This window comes from Calliopsis andreniformis, chromosome 7 (assembly GCF_051401765.1).
Source record: "Calliopsis andreniformis isolate RMS-2024a chromosome 7, iyCalAndr_principal, whole genome shotgun sequence".
Taxonomy (NCBI): domain Eukaryota; kingdom Metazoa; phylum Arthropoda; class Insecta; order Hymenoptera; family Andrenidae; genus Calliopsis; species Calliopsis andreniformis.
In genome coordinates this window covers 9,339,561-9,357,289 of record NC_135068.1, presented here as the reverse complement: position 1 = coordinate 9,357,289, position 17,729 = coordinate 9,339,561, and the positions used below count along the sequence as shown (strand labels likewise).

General features: G+C 34.2%; 4 protein-coding genes across 8 annotated transcripts; 2 read left to right on the top strand and 2 right to left on the bottom strand.

Annotated features, from left to right (window-relative positions):
• Window positions 1-1,651: 1,651 nt before the first annotated feature.
• LOC143181632 (ATP-dependent RNA helicase DHX30) lies at window positions 1,652-5,926 on the bottom strand. The gene is made up of 12 exons (XM_076382152.1): window positions 5,719-5,926; window positions 5,491-5,620; window positions 5,324-5,393; window positions 4,834-5,216; window positions 4,568-4,755; window positions 3,509-4,495; window positions 3,107-3,448; window positions 2,810-3,033; window positions 2,536-2,740; window positions 2,276-2,465; window positions 2,126-2,208; window positions 1,652-2,047 (listed from the first exon to the last, which is right to left on the bottom strand). The coding sequence occupies exons 1-12, from the start codon at window positions 5,766-5,768 to the stop codon at window positions 1,816-1,818; spliced, it is 3,084 nt and encodes a 1,027-aa protein (XP_076238267.1). The 5' UTR covers window positions 5,769-5,926; the 3' UTR covers window positions 1,652-1,815.
• Window positions 5,927-6,426: 500 nt separating this feature from the next.
• Window positions 6,427-8,570, top strand: LOC143181633 (dolichyl-diphosphooligosaccharide--protein glycosyltransferase subunit 1). The gene has a single exon (XM_076382153.1). The coding sequence runs from the start codon at window positions 6,517-6,519 to the stop codon at window positions 8,341-8,343; it is 1,827 nt and encodes a 608-aa protein (XP_076238268.1). The 5' UTR covers window positions 6,427-6,516; the 3' UTR covers window positions 8,344-8,570.
• A 468-nt stretch (window positions 8,571-9,038) lies between these two features.
• On the top strand, window positions 9,039-12,453 carry LOC143181753 (methionyl-tRNA formyltransferase, mitochondrial). Of its 3 annotated transcripts, XR_013002332.1 has the most exons (7): window positions 9,039-9,349; window positions 9,429-9,620; window positions 9,681-9,803; window positions 10,001-10,179; window positions 10,249-10,440; window positions 12,124-12,232; window positions 12,315-12,453. XR_013002332.1 is itself a non-coding variant. In XM_076382334.1 (6 exons), the coding sequence occupies exons 1-6, from the start codon at window positions 9,132-9,134 to the stop codon at window positions 10,893-10,895; spliced, it is 1,074 nt and encodes a 357-aa protein (XP_076238449.1). In that variant the 5' UTR covers window positions 9,039-9,131; the 3' UTR covers window positions 10,896-11,035. The 3 variants fall into 3 exon arrangements, 2 of the variants coding, with proteins under 2 accessions (XP_076238449.1, XP_076238450.1); XM_076382334.1 differs by lacking the exons at window positions 12,124-12,232; window positions 12,315-12,453 and adding an exon at window positions 10,726-11,035; XM_076382335.1 differs by lacking the exons at window positions 12,124-12,232; window positions 12,315-12,453 and adding an exon at window positions 10,554-10,868.
• On the bottom strand, window positions 11,149-17,269 carry LOC143181752 (PHD finger protein 14). 3 transcript variants are annotated; one of them, XM_076382330.1, is made up of 14 exons: window positions 16,997-17,269; window positions 15,996-16,151; window positions 15,668-15,907; window positions 15,391-15,602; window positions 15,171-15,325; window positions 14,762-15,036; window positions 14,244-14,699; window positions 13,707-13,995; window positions 13,396-13,627; window positions 12,862-13,049; window positions 12,665-12,803; window positions 12,307-12,593; window positions 12,119-12,227; window positions 11,149-11,495 (listed from the first exon to the last, which is right to left on the bottom strand). In XM_076382330.1, the coding sequence occupies exons 1-14, from the start codon at window positions 17,037-17,039 to the stop codon at window positions 11,475-11,477; spliced, it is 2,802 nt and encodes a 933-aa protein (XP_076238445.1). In that variant the 5' UTR covers window positions 17,040-17,269; the 3' UTR covers window positions 11,149-11,474. The 3 variants fall into 3 exon arrangements, with proteins under 3 accessions (XP_076238445.1, XP_076238447.1, XP_076238446.1); XM_076382332.1 differs by lacking the exon at window positions 16,997-17,269 and adding an exon at window positions 16,334-16,472; XM_076382331.1 differs by lacking the exon at window positions 11,149-11,495 and adding an exon at window positions 11,520-11,824.
• Between the last annotated feature and the right edge of the window lie 460 nt (window positions 17,270-17,729).

Here is a 17,729-nt window from a genome sequence, read left to right as displayed (position 1 = left end):
TTTTACAAATTTCAACATCAATTGTGAAAAAATAGAAATATAAGTATACATTTAATTGGGAATCCATTTATTTTAATTTAATTAATTATCAGGAAGACTATCACGAGAAAAAGTGCAACGATATCTTGCCAGCATGGTATTAATATTCTGTATAGTCTCTTCAACGACGTTGCTAATATTTTTGTTACTATTCATTCTTGCGTTAATAATAATTTATTTTTATATTGTCTGAACGATAACCAGAATTCCATTGTATACTATATTTATTTAACCATAAAGTAATTTTATCATAGTACTCATTGTTGCCTTTATTATTTGAAGATATCGATAGACAAAGTATAAGACAGAGTTGACTATATTCTTAAAAACGTAGATATATACATTCTATGTTTATTTAAACGTTTTATATTAATATATATAATATAACTTAATATATTTCCTCGTTGATAAAAAAAAATGTTAAACAAATTATGAGAAAGCATTAATGATTGTTATATTTAAAGCCTAAAATTTTTTATGATTCCCGTATAACTTATCATAAAGCAATATTCCTTTTTTATACCGGAAGCGCATGCTTCAATGTACCTGCCAAATATATACACAAGATAGATATTAATATATAATTGTTTATTTTATAAGTTATAGGTATGATGTGATAGAATTGGTGGAACTATTTTATATTTTTTATATCGATCACTGAAATGATGTATTTATAAAACAAAGACCTATTTAATGTAAATATAGTAGAAGTGATCGAAAGAAAGGTCAGGGTTAAATTTTACTTATCACGTTGGTATGATTGACTTACTTCGGGAAATCCCCTCGCTCTACATTATACGTATGTAAAAAACAAAAAATATGCCATAGAATTAGGGCAATAATTCTTTTCGTTCATCACTGTATGTAATTACTTATTCGATTACAATTACCCTTATCAGTGACTACCTCCAACTTGCATCTGAAAATATTTTGCGAACTCCATATAATAGAGAGAAAGAAGACGTTCAAAATAGGTTAATACGTAACTGATTTTATGATCCAATACCTAGCATAAAAAACAGAACATCGTTTTTTATGGAAAAATGTATGTAAATTAACAATCAGGCCAGAGTACAGCTCATTAAAAGTTATTGTATATTTGGGGAACGTATGCATACATATGCATATGTTAATATTACTTTATAATCAAATATATTTTTTACTATATGAATTGAAAAATTAAATTATATGATAGATGTTGAGTTGTGACGTGATATAAAAATGTTTGGGATGAAGAATCAAATTTGTTTACATTCTCTCCCGTAAAACAGGGATATGTGGTGTTGGTAGGGTCTTAGGAATATAGTACCGAAAGTTTAATTTACTAATCATTTGTATAAAATTGTATGAAAATGTTATTAAAACTTATCTTCTTAGAGAGACAAATTTCCGCTTAAAATATACTGTGATCGTATGTGCGTGCTCGTGAGTATGTACAAAATTAAAATTTATGGAATCTATTTCCATAGTATGATGGACATTGATGGATGCAAATTACACTTAATTTTTAAGCTTACACATCTTATAAGAATTTTTGTATTTTAGAAAATTTTATGGAGCAAAATAATATATTTCTAACATTAATATACTTATTTACACAGCAAAATTATATCACTTGTACGTGTTTATTTTACATATTTAAATGTATGTATAATAAAAAGAATAAGAGATTTACAACAAAAAAAATATTTCATACAGTTTTTCTACTCATTATTTTCCACAACAGAAACTTCGATCGTTGAGAAGGTATTTTTTATCTAAACATTTTATTATAATTTATTGTAAACTATTTACAAAAGTTGATTTAGAATTATATTCCTTCTTGTTATCAATCTTCATTTCGTGCGATAACTCGTCTAACATTTGTGAAATTAGATATACTAATTCCGTTTTATACGATTTGACTAACTGTAAATTATTTGTTACATTGCTTCTACCTTCATATCGAATTATATAGTCTACAATGTCCCACAAAATACTCCGAAGGTTTAATAACTGGTTCGCTGTCCTGAAGAAGAAATATTGTATTTAGTAAATGTTCGTATAAATTTTCCATGTAAAAAAAAACAAATATACAAATACGAACTTTTCGTCGCAAGACAACAGCACGTTTTCATATTTGTCAATTCTAAGAAGTACTTCTTCCTCATCCGAAGAATCTTGTCGCACCTGTAAGCCCCGAAATATTGCAAATATCTTTCAAATTAAAATCGCTTTTCGAATTATCAAAGCATACCTTTCCGCAGGTAACTTCACCCTGACTAAATAACAGGACTGACAAGGGTGTAATCATACTTGTGTCAGAAATCATGCAAGCACGTTTTATATCAGGACTTATTCGGTTAATGTACGTTAAAAGATCGCTTGGCCATTCCTTCCTCTTATAATTCACACTATCTGTACTTATAAACACTTTCTCCTTATCCCTAAAAACGGATCGTTTTATCATAGTCATGCATCCCATATTACTTTTATGCATATTTTCGAATCACTCACTCAGCAATTAACCGGTTTGCGGATTTCGAGAAATGTCCGTTTTTGTAACCGTAACTCGAATGCTTCAGTAACCTATTGGTAGCCGAAAATAGGATAGCTCGAATCAGTTCATTATTTGTAGTATATGTATTTATATTCTCACAAGCTTCAGTTGACGGCAGTATACCGCAGTCGATAAGCTCGTTAATATGCAACTCGTATATTTCTGTAAATGAGTAAGAAATGATTGTCGAATAAAATACTATGTATTTCCTCTATGAACTACCGAACTTACTTTCTACCATATGCATATTATTTTTTTTAGATTTGTCAATAGAAAATGAATTCTGCTGATACTGCATTAGCTGTTTAAAATATTTAACATTAGCGATATGATCACTTGTCTCGTGGTACAGTGATTTTTGTTTCCTCCTAACTGCCTTGTCTACTAACGAAGTAGCGGACATCTCATTATCCGTCGAATACAAAACTCCTATTTGTAAAATGGGATACATACACCTACGAATTGAAAAATATCGCTGACTATGGGCTAATGCAGATCGATAGAAAATATGAACGTGTGTGTACGTACTGAAAGATACAAGAAAACAATAGTGCCCTGCTTAGCCTGGGATCAAGCGTAAAGTGTATTATACGTTTTCCCAGGGCTGTCAGGTTTTCATCTTTATCGAGTATATTCAAACCTTGCAAACTGCTTATAGCATTAATTATCGATAACTTATTAGGTTTATCGATCATATTAGAGAAGAAATCAAATATTTGTCCATCGCTGTATATTTTACAGTATAAGACAACCTGTTCTAAAGATAGTTTATGTATTTCTGGTTCTGGATACGCGTTTAAGTTATTGTACATTTCTTTCGTAATGAAATGGTAACTTTCACCAGGTCGCAGGCGCCCAGCTCTCCCTCGTCTAAGTTTAGAAGAATGCATATTTAATTTTTCCTTTTAGTTTGTATTAAATCATAATTACCTTTGATAAACATTTGCCTGCGATATCCACTTGTTAGTTATACTGTATGTAGACTGCAGGTTGTTCCATTGTATGTCTTTTTTGACAGCAGTGTCTATAACGTAAGTGACATCCTGAATAGTGATACTGCTCTCTGCAATGTCTGTAGCCAAGATAATTTTCTGGACACTGTCAGGAACAGGTTCAAAAATCCTTTTCTGAATATCGTTGGTCAACTTAGAATGTAACGGTAATATATAATAATTAGTACTGTTTATTTTTTCCAAGAGATTTTGGAGATTTTTAATGTCTTGCCAACCTGGCAAGAAGCATAAAATAGCGCCAGGTGGTTTATTCTTGACAATCCAATTTATCAACCTTACTACGTCGTCAAAAGGAACCTTTGGCTCTATTAAATTGCTCTTTTCTAATGACTTTCTGACAAAGAAAGGCATGTCTTCCAGGAAGTGCATTTTTATGGGATATATCTTCCCAGGGATGTCAATCTTCGGACAAGAAAAGTACTTTTGGAATAATTCAGTATTTATAGTCGCGGACATGATTATAACTTTTAAAGATGGATTCGTATCCAACAGCTTTTTCAATAAATTCAACAATATATCAGTCTGTAAGGTTCTCTCATGAACTTCGTCTATAATTATATGCGACGCATTTTGTGTAACTAACTCGTACCGCATCTTTTGCAACAACATACCGCTTGTATAAAATATAATGGAGCCGCATATTTTAGGTATTACAGAATCAAGTCGTACGTGATAGCCAACTACATCGCCTAGGACTTCGCCTCTTTCAAACGCAATACGTTCAGCCAAAGATAAACACGAAATTTTACGTGGTTCAGACACATATATGTTGCATTCGTGCGCCTTCCCTCTTTTAGTAAAGTCATCCATTATGAATTGCGGTACCTGAGTACTTTTACCAGAACCGGTGTCGCCTTTAATTAAGAGAACCTGGTTATTCTTTAAGCTTTCTATGATTTCCTCCCTGAAATAAATATTTTGATTTTAAATTAAAAATAAATATCAAACGCAAAATATATCAGTGCTGAATACACACCTGTAGTTCATAATGGGCAAGTTATTATTTTGCTGCACTCTAGATTGAAGCCTATTCGCTAATGTCATATTGCGCTTTTTGCAGTATGATGATGAGTATGATTTCAACTGAAAGGAATTTGTATTTTTTTGTTCCATAATATCTCCATTGCCATTACTAGGCAGTACATTTATTATAGGTTTAATTTTCTATGAATGCATATTACTATTAGTATTATGTATGAAACAACTATAAATCAGATCATTCTCAATGTATGTAAAACTTACAGTATCAAACTTGTCAATTAATACTTTTATATGACTTTCAAACTTTGAGTCAAAATTTATCCTGACAGGTTGTTGCACCAAAGCTTTAATTTCTTCCTTGTTGTAAAATGTAGGTCTCCTATCTTTGATTTTTTTATTAACGTGTAACCAGTTTAAGCACTTTAATGCAGCATGTTTTATAGCTGCTTTTTTTGTAGGTCCCACATGAGAAAACTCCAGTTTCTCTGGCCAAGTAACATAAATAGTGCAATCAAATTGCTGGTTATCAACTGTATTGTTGTTTTTATATTTGAAACTTATGCATTCCTTCTTAAGCTCATTTTTTACCAGAACATAAATAGCAAGTAGGTCTCCTAGTGGATTTTTGTGGAATTTTTCGACACCTAAAATTTATGAAACATATTTCTGGAAGGTAATACTAAACAAATTAATTATCTCATAAAACATTGCATTCAGAAGTTACTAAAGTAATAGTGTATTAATCATTTACCAAATGCTCTTTTACATTTGTGAGTTTTAAAAAATGTGAAGTCATCTACTTCATTCTTATTAACTGTCACCTTAATAGGATAAACAATAAATCAATTAATCATGTTAGAATTGATAAACAAATGTGTAGTTTCTCTGGACACAATTTTTTATATTTACTAATTTTACCTCGGCACTATTATTGATATTTCTAAAAATGTCGGAGTTGCTTGTATGAGAACGATGAAATATTGTTGGATACGCATAAATCTCATTGAAGCCTAGCTTGCATATTGGATTTCTTTGATGTAATATTAAACTGTTGAATAAAAAGTCAAGGTATATTATCTTTAATCAATTTTAAATTCAATTACATTCTTAAACTTATAAACAAATTCTTAAAAGCATGATACTTACTATCTGCAAATTGATTTCTGTAAGGAAGATGTAACTTGCGGTAAAATCATTTTTTTGCACTATATAGTGATCTTATAAACAAACAGAGTACATAGTGAGTTTCCTTAAGTGTTCATAGGAGATTAACATAAGTTAGAGCATCAAATTAAGAAAATATTACGTGACAAGATGCTAAATAAATTTAACTATGTACATTTATCGTAGACCAGAAAGCTACTCTAACCGATTAAAAAAGTATAACATTAAACTCCTTTATTTACAACGAATTGCATCGTGCAACAAATGTCGTTTCGTAATTTTTAAATAAACATTTGATTACAAATTATCGTATTTTTATGTGTTATGAAAAAATTAAGAGACAATAAACACTCATATAAATTTTATTTATAAATACAAAATACGCAACATGTGTTTCATTCAAAGCATGAGGCATGGAGCAGGGATTATCATCAAAATCGTGGTCTTATAGAAACCCAGACCTAACCCAGACCTATGTCTTATTGGATTTGGTTACTGGTGTGAGCTAACTTCACATGGGTCTTGTAGAAGCTTCTGTTTCAATTCGCGGACAACCTAGTTAAAAAGTTACTAAATACTACTAAAATCACTAAAACTAGGGAACCTAGGAGGCTAAAGTTGGCTAAGGATCAGTTTTCTAATATATAAGTCTTCTGCCTTTGTAATTGGTGGTCCTGGATAAACGCCACGTCTGTGATGTGCCGACTGTACCCATTTACCGGTTAGTTAAAAAGATTGAAGAAGAGCGAGGGGTCGAAAGAAACTTTTATCAAGGGAAATATGATTCGGCGTAGCCAAATCACGTTAGTATGGAGTGTCACGCTGCTTCTTAGTTCCAGTATTCAGTATCTCGTTGCCACTGATGTCATTGATCCTGACTTAACTCTTAAAAATGTGGATAAACATATCGATCTACAGTCTCAGCTAACAAAAATCACAACCAGACTCGTCTTAGAGAATGGAAGCAAAGATCGGCACATACGGAATTTTCTGTTTGCATTAGAGCCCACACAAAAGAACAGTCTCAGTTACATAGCTGCTTATAGGGAACCTGTAAGGGTTGAACTGAAACTGACTGAAACAAAGGTAAATGCATACCCAGATAAGACCTTCTATCGGGTCGAGCTGAAAGATCCACTTACTCCTGGAAGAACTATGTCAGTTGAAATAGAGATAATATTAACGCATGAGCTTGTTCCTCATCCCAAGGAGATCACACAGAAGGAAAAACAATTAGTGAAATATATTGGTAATATTTACCTTTATTCACCGTACACTATAATGAAGCAAACAACTACTGTATCCTTGCCATCACGTAACGTGGAGAGCTATACTAAGTTCAAGCCTGTCTCACAAAGCGATTCCATGATCACGTATGGCTCGTACGAAAAGCTTCCTCCATTTTCTTATGAAGAACTGAACATACATTTTGAAAACAATAATAAGTTTCTGACTGTGACCAGACTTGAGAGAAGTATCGAGATATCCCATTGGGGGAACATCGCAGTAGAAGAGCACATTGATTTGCTGCATACTGGAGCTCTACTGAAAGGCTCATTCTCTCGTTACGAATACGCTAGGGAATCGAAATCAGGCCAGGCTAGTATCCAAAGTTTCGATACCATTTTGCCTGCAGCTGCTTCAGATATTTACTACAGGGATGAAGTTGGTAATATTTCAACATCACATACTCGTATTAAGAAGGATTCCGTGGAGCTGAATCTCCGCCCGCGGTTCCCACTCTTCGGCGGTTGGAAAACTAAGTACATTGTTGGATACAATGTACCTAGTTACGAATACCTATTTCATTCTGGGGATCAGTATACTCTAGAAATGAGATTATTGGACCATGTGTTCGATGATATGGTCGTGAATGAATTGGTTGTAAAGATTATTTTACCAGAGGGCTCCAAGAACATCGAATTGAACCTTCCATATCCTGCAACGCGTTTGTCGGATTCTCTTCATTATACGTATCTAGATACCACTGGTCGTCCAGTAATATCTGTGACCAAGAAGAACTTAGTTGAAAATCACATTCAGAACTTCAAGCTCAAATACACGTTCCCGCGTATACTAATGTTGCAAGAGCCACTGCTTGTAGCAGCGGCACTGTACTTGCTATTTTTATTAGTAATCACTTACGTGAGACTTGATTTTTCGATTGACAAAGATGAGGTCTCAGAGAGTAAGTTAAGAATCGCCGGACAGTGTGAAAAAATTTTAGCCGCGCAAGACCGACGAGTAACTTCGTACAACGAATTAGACGACCAGTTGTCGTATCTTAAAACAAACAAAGATGCAAATGCATTTTTGTCTGTTGTCAAAGGCATTAATCAAGAATACAAAAGCGCAACAAATGCCATTACGGAGATCGCACAACGCTTGAAAGGAGAGTCTGGCGAAGTGTACGATCGTGTTCAGGAACTGCAGAAATATGATAGAACGTTGAAGGAACTTTACAATCAACAGCAAGTACTGTACGTAGATAAATTGGTACCAGGCAAGATAGGACGTCAACAGTTTGTGGAAGCAGAAGCAGCTATTTCGAAGAAGAAAGAAGAATGTGTTGAGAAGATCAATTCAATTGTGAAGTCTTTGCAATAATGAAAGCACTGTCTGTAAGGGAGAAGCATAATAAACCTAATTTAAGTAATAAACTGAAGACTTTTTCAGAATAAGTCAGAACAGAACCTACTTTGTAGAATAAGTTCAAATTTGTAATAAAGTACTGTAAATTACGAAACATTGCTTTAATTCACTGAAATATGTTATAGATGTGTGTTGTATACTAAGTACAAGAGAAAGAATTCTATCGTCAGATTGTCCCAGAGTATAGTAGTATTTGCGACTTTTCAATTTACTGCCTTGAATAACTACGCCATTTTTAGGAATAAACCATTATCGCCATCTAAACAGAGTCATTGGAACTAAAATGTCCACATTTAATGTTTCACAGAGCAGTATAGTCTATGATTAACCTACCTCTCCCTCCCTTTTTTGGAGACTAATTTATAATTTTACATAAAAAAAGTACTAAATGTGGCTCGTAGCATTCCTGCGATTTATAATGCGTATTTTTTACTTTCTATGAAATGCATTTTATATCAGTTTTACAAACTATATGAGTAATGGGCATACATGCGAATCGAAAAATTGTACTACCAATGACTTCGTACAGGTGGCGCATATGGTTCATTCTAAAAGATGACGTAAGCTCAAATCGTCACATAAATTTAGGATCATACATATCCATGTATACAAATTAGTGGTTCTAGACTATGCAGTGTATAACAAGAAACTGTACGGTCCATAACCATGCGATTCAAATTGTTTTGTAATAAGTATTTTAAATGCGCCTATTATAGCATTTTCTAAATGACAATAACAGCAATATGATTATTTTCTATTCTGTGCGACCCAGAACATATTTTCTATGCACGTTAAGAACATGTAAGAAAGCTTTACTGCCAACAATTACAGTAAAAATACAGAACAAGTATTCTACTTGCCAAAAAAAGCATCAGATACCCAAGAATGGCCCATGGAACGTGTTATTTTTCGGCACAGACGAATTTGCTGTTGAAAGCTTAAAAACCTTGTACAGTAAATAGTAAGGATCCTAAATTACACTAATGCTTATAGTACATAAATGTTTGCCTAATTTTAAAAATATATTATTTTCTACTTAGTGAATCTAAAGTTTTAACGCGATTAGAAGTTGTTACTACATGTAGAGGAAAAGCAGTGAGCAAATATGCAACACAGAAAGGCATTAATATAAACAAATGGCCACTGGAAAACAGCATATCCAATTTTCACATTGGGATAGTTGTTTCATTTGGCCATATGATTCCAACTACTATAATAAATTCATTTCCTCTGTAAGTAACAACAGTGGTACAGTTTCTTTGATACATTTGTTCACATTCCATATTTTATAGAGGTATGCTAAATGTTCATGGTAGCCTACTACCAAGATGGAGAGGAGCAGCACCAATAGTTTATTCATTACTGAATGGAGACCAGCAGACTGGAATTACTATAATGAAAATATTGCCAAAAAAGTAAAACTTGGAATTAGTTTGCATTTTTCATCCATTAAAGCAATTGAAATTCATAAACTAAGGCATAGAAGTACAGTAAATCCCCGACGAAAAAATCGCGTCCAAGACTCAGTGAAGGTCCTGACGTAATTTTTTCGTCACATAACACGGGGATTTACGTATAATACGTATATCCCACGAACTTAATGTCATTGTAGGTTCGACATAGGAGATATAGTCCTACAAAAGCAAATAGACATAAATGAAAACGATACTTTCCCAGATTTATACATTAGATTAGCAAAGCTTGGAGCAGAACTTTTGGGGGACACATTCAACAATTTGCCAGAATTATTGGCATCTGCAAAGCCCCAAGATAATACAAATGTAACATACGGTAAATATATACACGATAAAAGAATGAATGCAATAAATAAAATAAATCCTACTTCACACCGTCTTTTAGCGCCAAAAATAACATCGAAAATAGCCATAGTTAAATGGAACGAAATGACAGCAAAAAATGTTTACGACTTATATCGGGCTCTTATAGGTTTATGTACATTAGTTACAACATTTCAGGACAAGAGAGTAAAGTTGCACCATATTGAAAATATTGAAGAACCAATCGCGACAAAACTTGAAGGAGCAACACCAGGTAAAAACATGAGTTCGTGTTAACACTTTGACTGGCAGTGCTTTGAGAAAGGATATTGCACTGCCTGTGGGGAAATTATTGTTCAGTAAAATATGATATATTATGTGCTGTAGCAGCTACAGTAAAGCAAATGTGATACTGTCGGACAACACGGTCGGATCTGAAATGGCGGGAAAAATCACCACTGTCAGTCAAAATGTTAAGATTGTGTTAGAGAGAAATACTATGGGTGAAGTAACTGAATTTTTGTTTCATGTATTTATTCAGAGAAATTTATCCTTACAGGAACTGCAATATTTGATAAGAGAAGAAATTCGTTAATCGTAAAGTGTAAAGGAGAAAGTTGTATTTCTGTAAGACAGTTAGTTATTTCCGGTAAACACCCTATAACTGCACGCGATTTTTCTAATGCTTTTATAACTGGCAAAAATAAAGCGAAAATATTATTTTCTTAAATTGTCTTTCATCAATTCTGTATGTATAACTTTAAGCTTAGACAATATTCACGGAATATTGTACGAGAATAAGTTTAATTTTTTTTAAATTTGAAAAGAAAAATTTTATTCATACTGAATATTACAGCAGTATAGTTTTTCTTTTAATTTAAATTATACTTTAAATGGAATGTATAAGTATCGCGATTTAGTGTAAATACTTAAAAGAAACTCAAAAATTGTAACATAATTTTTGTTTCTTGCAAATACAAAGCTTTGTTACATTGGACTTTGTTTTTTATTTTTATAAGCATGTGGCCGAAATTCTTGACATGAATAGTATACGTAAACGTACAGAAAATATATGAAACCAAACAAAGAAGTCAATTGAAAATAAATACGAAATAATTTACTGAATAAATGTCGAAAAAATATACGTAGTTTTTAAATGTATTTCCAGTATGTATTTTCAAGAAACTTGCTTTAATTGGAGGAAAAAATTGATCTATATTCTGCATATTTTACAAAAAACATAATGACATTCAATGCCTTAATTTATTTAAATGTAGAATTAGAGCTGCAGACATAAAATTGTTGATATTAAGTCTCAGATTCAGAGGCCTGAAATAAAAGAAATATTTTTGCTATTACAGATTCTCTCTTTTATTGAATTAATTTAACTTCAATATATATATTATCCTAGTGACAATTTTCGATCAGAGATAAAAGTCTTCATAAATAAGTTTCAGCCTAATTCGTTACTTTGACCTGCTTCAAAATTATATGAAGTGTAGGTGTATTATCCATCTTTTATGAAGAATTGTTCCCATTTTCTTTTATAAAAAGTGAGATTTAATTTTTTTTCGTATTAATAACTAATTGCCATACGATAATTCGTAAATGGAACGTTGTATTCGATTATTCAATAAATAAAGATGGCACAGCTTTTACTGAAAATAATTAGTTAATGTTAGCAACTAGTTATTAATAAGATTCTTCGTTCTACGTTTAAGATCATTCAGAGAATGTACGATTTACATGTGTTTCACATTAAAGTACTTTATATTTCGTCATCTACTCATATCCTCTATATATTGTCGATCACGTTCTAATCTAATGTTATTTAAAAAGCTAATATCCGATGTCTACAAACACACCCCCCGATTTTGACTAAATAAAAAGTACCTTAAAATCATCCGAAGTAAATGCAATAAATACGAAATAATAAAGAATGGTTAACTTACACTAGGATCGCAGTCTGCACAATGCCACGAATAACCTCTTCTTTTCGGCGACTTTTTAACTGGAGGATCAAGACAGGTGAAGTGGTAGCATTTTTTACATTCATCACACCTGAGGTATGAAAATGTGATAGTCATCAATTTAGAAGATATTCGAAATGTTAGTATTTAATATGTTCATGTGAACTAACATCACCAGATTTTGGTTGGTGCCGGGCATATCACAGACATTACAATGCGTTAAAAGGTCTGTATCTTTCCCTTTCTTTGAATTACCCGTGGATATCCTATTGCTGGTATTATTAGTAGGCACACTTGCCGTTACGGGTGGAGTATTTGGAACTAAAGGTGGAATAGGTGGAGGTGGTAATTTGGGTGGCGGTGGCGATGTGATTTCAGTACTGGTAGATGTGGCAACAAACATCTGTGGACTCGATTCAGAAGCTACTTCGCCCTCTGGTCTCGGAATTGGCTTAATCTGTTCGAACAATTACCCCCAAACATATAGAAATATGCTTAAAATAAAAAGTGTAAAAAGGTAACAAGCACCTTTATTGTTATTCTCCTATGAACTTCTGGTTGACTTTGTCCCTCTGGATTTTCTACGTCAAGGCTTTTTCTTTTATGCTTTCGCTTCCTTTGTTTTATTCCCGTGATTGGATCAGGGGTATATCTTTTGTGTTTTTCCCTGATAAGAAACAATAAGCTTACATTCCATACTCAACTGTGCAAAGCATTTTACAAACCTTCTCCTTTTCTTTGCACTTCTCTGTGAAACAGATTCTGTGCCATCTGCTGATGCCACCATATATTCGGGCGATCCTTCTCTTGCTGCTATTGTTACATTGTTAATAGGCTGCTGATTGTACACAGGTTCACTTGACTGAATGGGTGTTGAAGAGGGAGGTTGTGGGCCAACTGGTTTTATAGTTACCTACATATTCCATTTGAGATTATGAAGTATGTAGTAAGAAACATTAAATACACCCTTGTACAGACTTCCAAACATTGTCTACGTCTGTACACAGTCCACGAACAGTCTGTAGACTGTCTGCAGACACTGTCATGTGTCCTCATTTTTAGTATCTTCTGTCATGTTTATGAGAAAAGTTGCTGCCAAAGTTTGCGCAGGATATATGTTTTTGAATTCGCGAAAAAGGAAACGGGTACGTATATGCATTATTAGCAGACATCTACAGACTTTATCTGCGGACACATGTCTGCAGACAATGTCCGTAAGTGAGCACAGGGCTTAAGAGAGGAACGTAATAGCGAATTACTTTCGGCGTTGTCGGTGTATCAGGTGCAGTAATATTTGTGACGCTACTAAGGCTGGTGGAGGAATTTTTTGATGTATTAGGTGTCGTTGGAGTCGCAGGTGCCTGCACCTCCTGTGGCGGTGTCGACGTTAAATTAGAATCGTCTTTACAGTGCCTTAATTTACGCGGTGCTGACGTGTCGACCCGTTCAACCTCTGACCCAGAGGACTCTTTATCGCATTCAGAGCATTGCCTATAAAATACGGCAAAGTATGGAGATCATTCCTCTTTTTATGAACTGCATATTCTCAACTTAATGCAAAGATATGTACCAGCCCATGAGTTTTGTCTTTTTCGGCATCCGCGACAAAGGTGGACTAAGACAAGATAAATGGTAGTGAAGATGGCACGTGTCACATTTCGCAAGAAGATGTTGGTTCGTAGACCTCCTACATATTCCGCATTGATGCCTTAATGTCAATTCACCCTTATGATTCTGATCCTGTGCCTGACTGCTCAACACTCTACCCTCGCGTACCCCCTCTGCCCCTTTACCAACTGGTAAAGGAAAACCAACACCCATTTTCAAAGCTGCCGCGGTTGGTACACCTAAACCTGTACCTATTAAAAAGCATGATACACTTGCACGATTTATATGCGGCATATGATACGACTTTTTGGTGAGATATTCGTAAGAGTTTCAAACTTATTCGATAGAGGTTCGAGTCTACTTGGAAGTATTGATTCGCGAAGTATTCATGAAAGATTGGAATCCATCTCGTTTAGGTTTGAATTAAATCAATCGAAGTTCGAACCCACATGCAAAGTAGTAGATCCCATCCCTATATATACCCAATATTCAAACTTACCTAATGTAGGTGCTATCCGTGGCTTCGACAAGTCCGTGATTTGCGGGAGAGGCTTTCCATAACCGCTGTTTTGAAGCACTTGATGATACATTTCTATCTTCTCCTTCAATGTAACATTGACTCGAATTTGTTCTTCATTATCTTTCATTACTTCATCGTATTTTCTGTCCAATCTCTGTTGCTCGTTAAGCAACTGAGAGTTAATGTCCAGAAGCTCTTGTAGTCGCCTTTTCATAGACGTTACTCTCAAATTGCGGTCCAAATAGTAACCAATGAATTCAACGCTGAAAGCAGGTGGAATATGCCACTTTTTCCTCACATCAACTAAAGCTACTAGCTGTGCCTCCTGCGCTTCCAACGCAGCTGTGTCGACACCCATGAGCTCTGCTTTCTTCGTTAACTGCCGGCAAGCGGAAGCAGAGGTAGTTAACAATCGGGGCATCTTCTGAGTTGGAACTGCAAAGTACACAAACATTTTATATAACATTCCCCACATTTTGTTGTAAGAGTTAACTTACCCCATGGAGGTGGTCGGGATGCTTTGTGAGCTAAGTATTTATGTCTATGTTTTGCCAATTTTCTTTGAATCCTACGTTGTTCTTCGGTATCTAAATGATTGGGTTGTTTTAATAATTGTTGTCGATACTGAGCCCGTAACTGTAGAGCTAACCAATTGCGCCTACGTCTACGAACGAGAGTTTTATCGGAATGAAGTTTACAATGCGCATAGAATGGATCAGCCTGGTCGACTTCTTCACTATGAGCTTCGGATAATAATCCCTCTCTTTGTGCACTATAAAAAGATGGTAAAATATTTTCCTCCTTCTTCGTAAAAGTAAAATCAACCCTCGGACAGCGGACTGTTGCGTCGCCAAGGTTTGCTGGCCGAGAGTTAAATAATTTTATCGTGTAGTGAATTGTTCTTACCAGGTAACATGGAAATATGTGTGACACATTCCTGCATCACATTCTATACAGACGCCAGTGCGAGCAAAACGTGCATCCTCGCACAAAGAGCACTGCTTTGCTCCCCATTTACTATACGCCATTTCGAAGAGCGTAACACTCGACAAACGATCGACCTAAAATGTTTAAATATCTATACACGTTCTACGACACATATCTAAGTATCAAACACTTTACTTACTTCTCCAAAAGCAACACCAGGTACATAAAGTGCACATACTAAATGAACCCATTTCCCTACATCAGTCTCTTTAAAAATTCCACCTTTATTTGGACAAAGTTCACAAGATGGATCTTCAATACCTGCACTGCAAGCTTCACAAAACCAGGGTGCTGACTGACATAAGGAGTCTGTGCTTGAGAAGCTTTCGACGTCAGACACACCATAGCATCCTAAAATGAATTTAAATACAACATTCTGCCTTTCTCATATGGACATATGTTTCATGTACCCTTACCTTCATGCACACTAACTCCACATCCATCACATTCAACAATTTCATTAACATCATCACTCCTGTCTCCTAAGCAGCCGCAACAAATTAGCATTTTATTTAACTTATCATCAAGTGGACCACCTTTTAGAGCTTGCTGCCTAGCTTGCTCAATTACATCCCCCACAGTCAAATTGGGGTTTTCTTTCCTCAGCAAGGGATCTTCCAAGGAATCATCAGATTCTTCCGATGCATCTTCTTCCTCTTTTGTGGGTATGCAGAAATGATTCATTAATTGGCTTCATTGCTCTAACATTAACTGTGATCCTTTAAAGTAGTACATTGCATTTACCTTTCCCAATATCATTGGAGTCCTCCGAGTCATCATCAGACTCTTCACAGTGATCCTCAATCCTGAAATCACTATCATCTGAACTCTCACCTATATCGAAATCAAGCAAAGGTGCTCCCACAGGCTTGACCCTCCTCTTCTTAGGGTCTCTTTCAACTGAAACAAGAGCGTAAATTAGAACTTTATGTTCCCATGATATTTCAAATGTTATGTTAATGAATAACAATATTGTTAAAACATTTGTTCCAGAGGTACATTGAACATGTTTAATAGGTATTTTTGAAAGTGATAAAAATACTAGTTTTAGGTTATGTGTCTCGTTCATAATAAATACATACAGAAACTTGTCATATTAGTTTCGAAGTGACGCTTTGACGATTTCGTCGAAGTTGTTTCGCCCTTTTCGTATTATACGAACTTATATTACGTTCGAAGTTACCGACACATCGTCTAGGGCTATATAGTTTTTAAATGTCTCCCACTACTCATTCAACACGAGTCGTCGCTTTATAAAACACTAACATATAATGCACGATGCCGGCTATGAATTAGGTTAATTTTCAGTACACTATATTTACTATATTAAACAAGGAGTTGTGAATGTTTTAAGTCAGGTTTATTATAACCGAAGTTAGTGTCGAAATAAAATAGGGAATGAGCTCGATAACGATGTAATTACACGATAAAAAATGGAAATTTAATAAAAATAAATTTCTAGAGGTGTTAAATTATTAAATATTTTCTACTGGAATTATGCATAGGCGTATCGTTCCTAAAAATTAGAAATAAATAAAATATAAACACTTTAAAGAACAAATACTGCTAAGCAAGTCGTTTGATAATTTACAGTACTTTAGTTGAGCATTATTAAAGTTGGAATTGTTTATTTAATTTTTAAAAGGTTTAGTATATGCAGAACTCAAAATATGAAAAATTTCTGTATTATTTGTTAAGTTTTTTAAGTTTCGATGATACGTCTTATTGCTCTTCTCTGAACTTACTCATCGTTTTGTATAAAAATCCTACGTCGTCGTCCTGAGACATTGTTCATGAAAATCCTCTTGGTTTCAATGATAAAAAATTGTTAATGCCACTTCGAACATATTACTTTTAATAAGTGAAAGTCTGTACAAATTTTACAATGTATATTGATAACAGAACGTTGGTATTATTTTGTAAGAAGATCTCTGATAACGTGGTTCATGAATCACCGAATTATAGAAACTTATTAAAGAAGCTTCTTTTTCGACACTATTATCCTTCTGACGCCGTCGTGTTTCTACTCGAATCAGTACAAATCGCCATATTGGAATTTCTCGAAATCCTTCAGCGGGAAGTACGATCTACATATCTTTAAGAGATTTAATTTGCGAGACAAAATAAATATTAATGTTTTCAGCACGATAAATACTGATGTCTCCAATATGGTCAGATTTAGTTACAATTCTGATTCATTCTTTCTGTTGGTAGATAACATTTCTTCGTAATAGATCGAAAATTCTGAAATCTTGACATAAAAATATTACAATTGCAGTAACATGTAAATTTAGTATCTGTTATCGAGGTTTAGAAGTTTTTCATAAAACTTATGCAAGTCTACATCGCCCAATATTCAAAAGAAAAAGTAATATTGAACAAATGAGGGGTAGCAGAAGTATCGTAAGATCGGGTCTGATCGGGTTCATTCGTCGGAGTGCCTTTCATCGAGATTCATCACTTAAGCTATATTAAAGC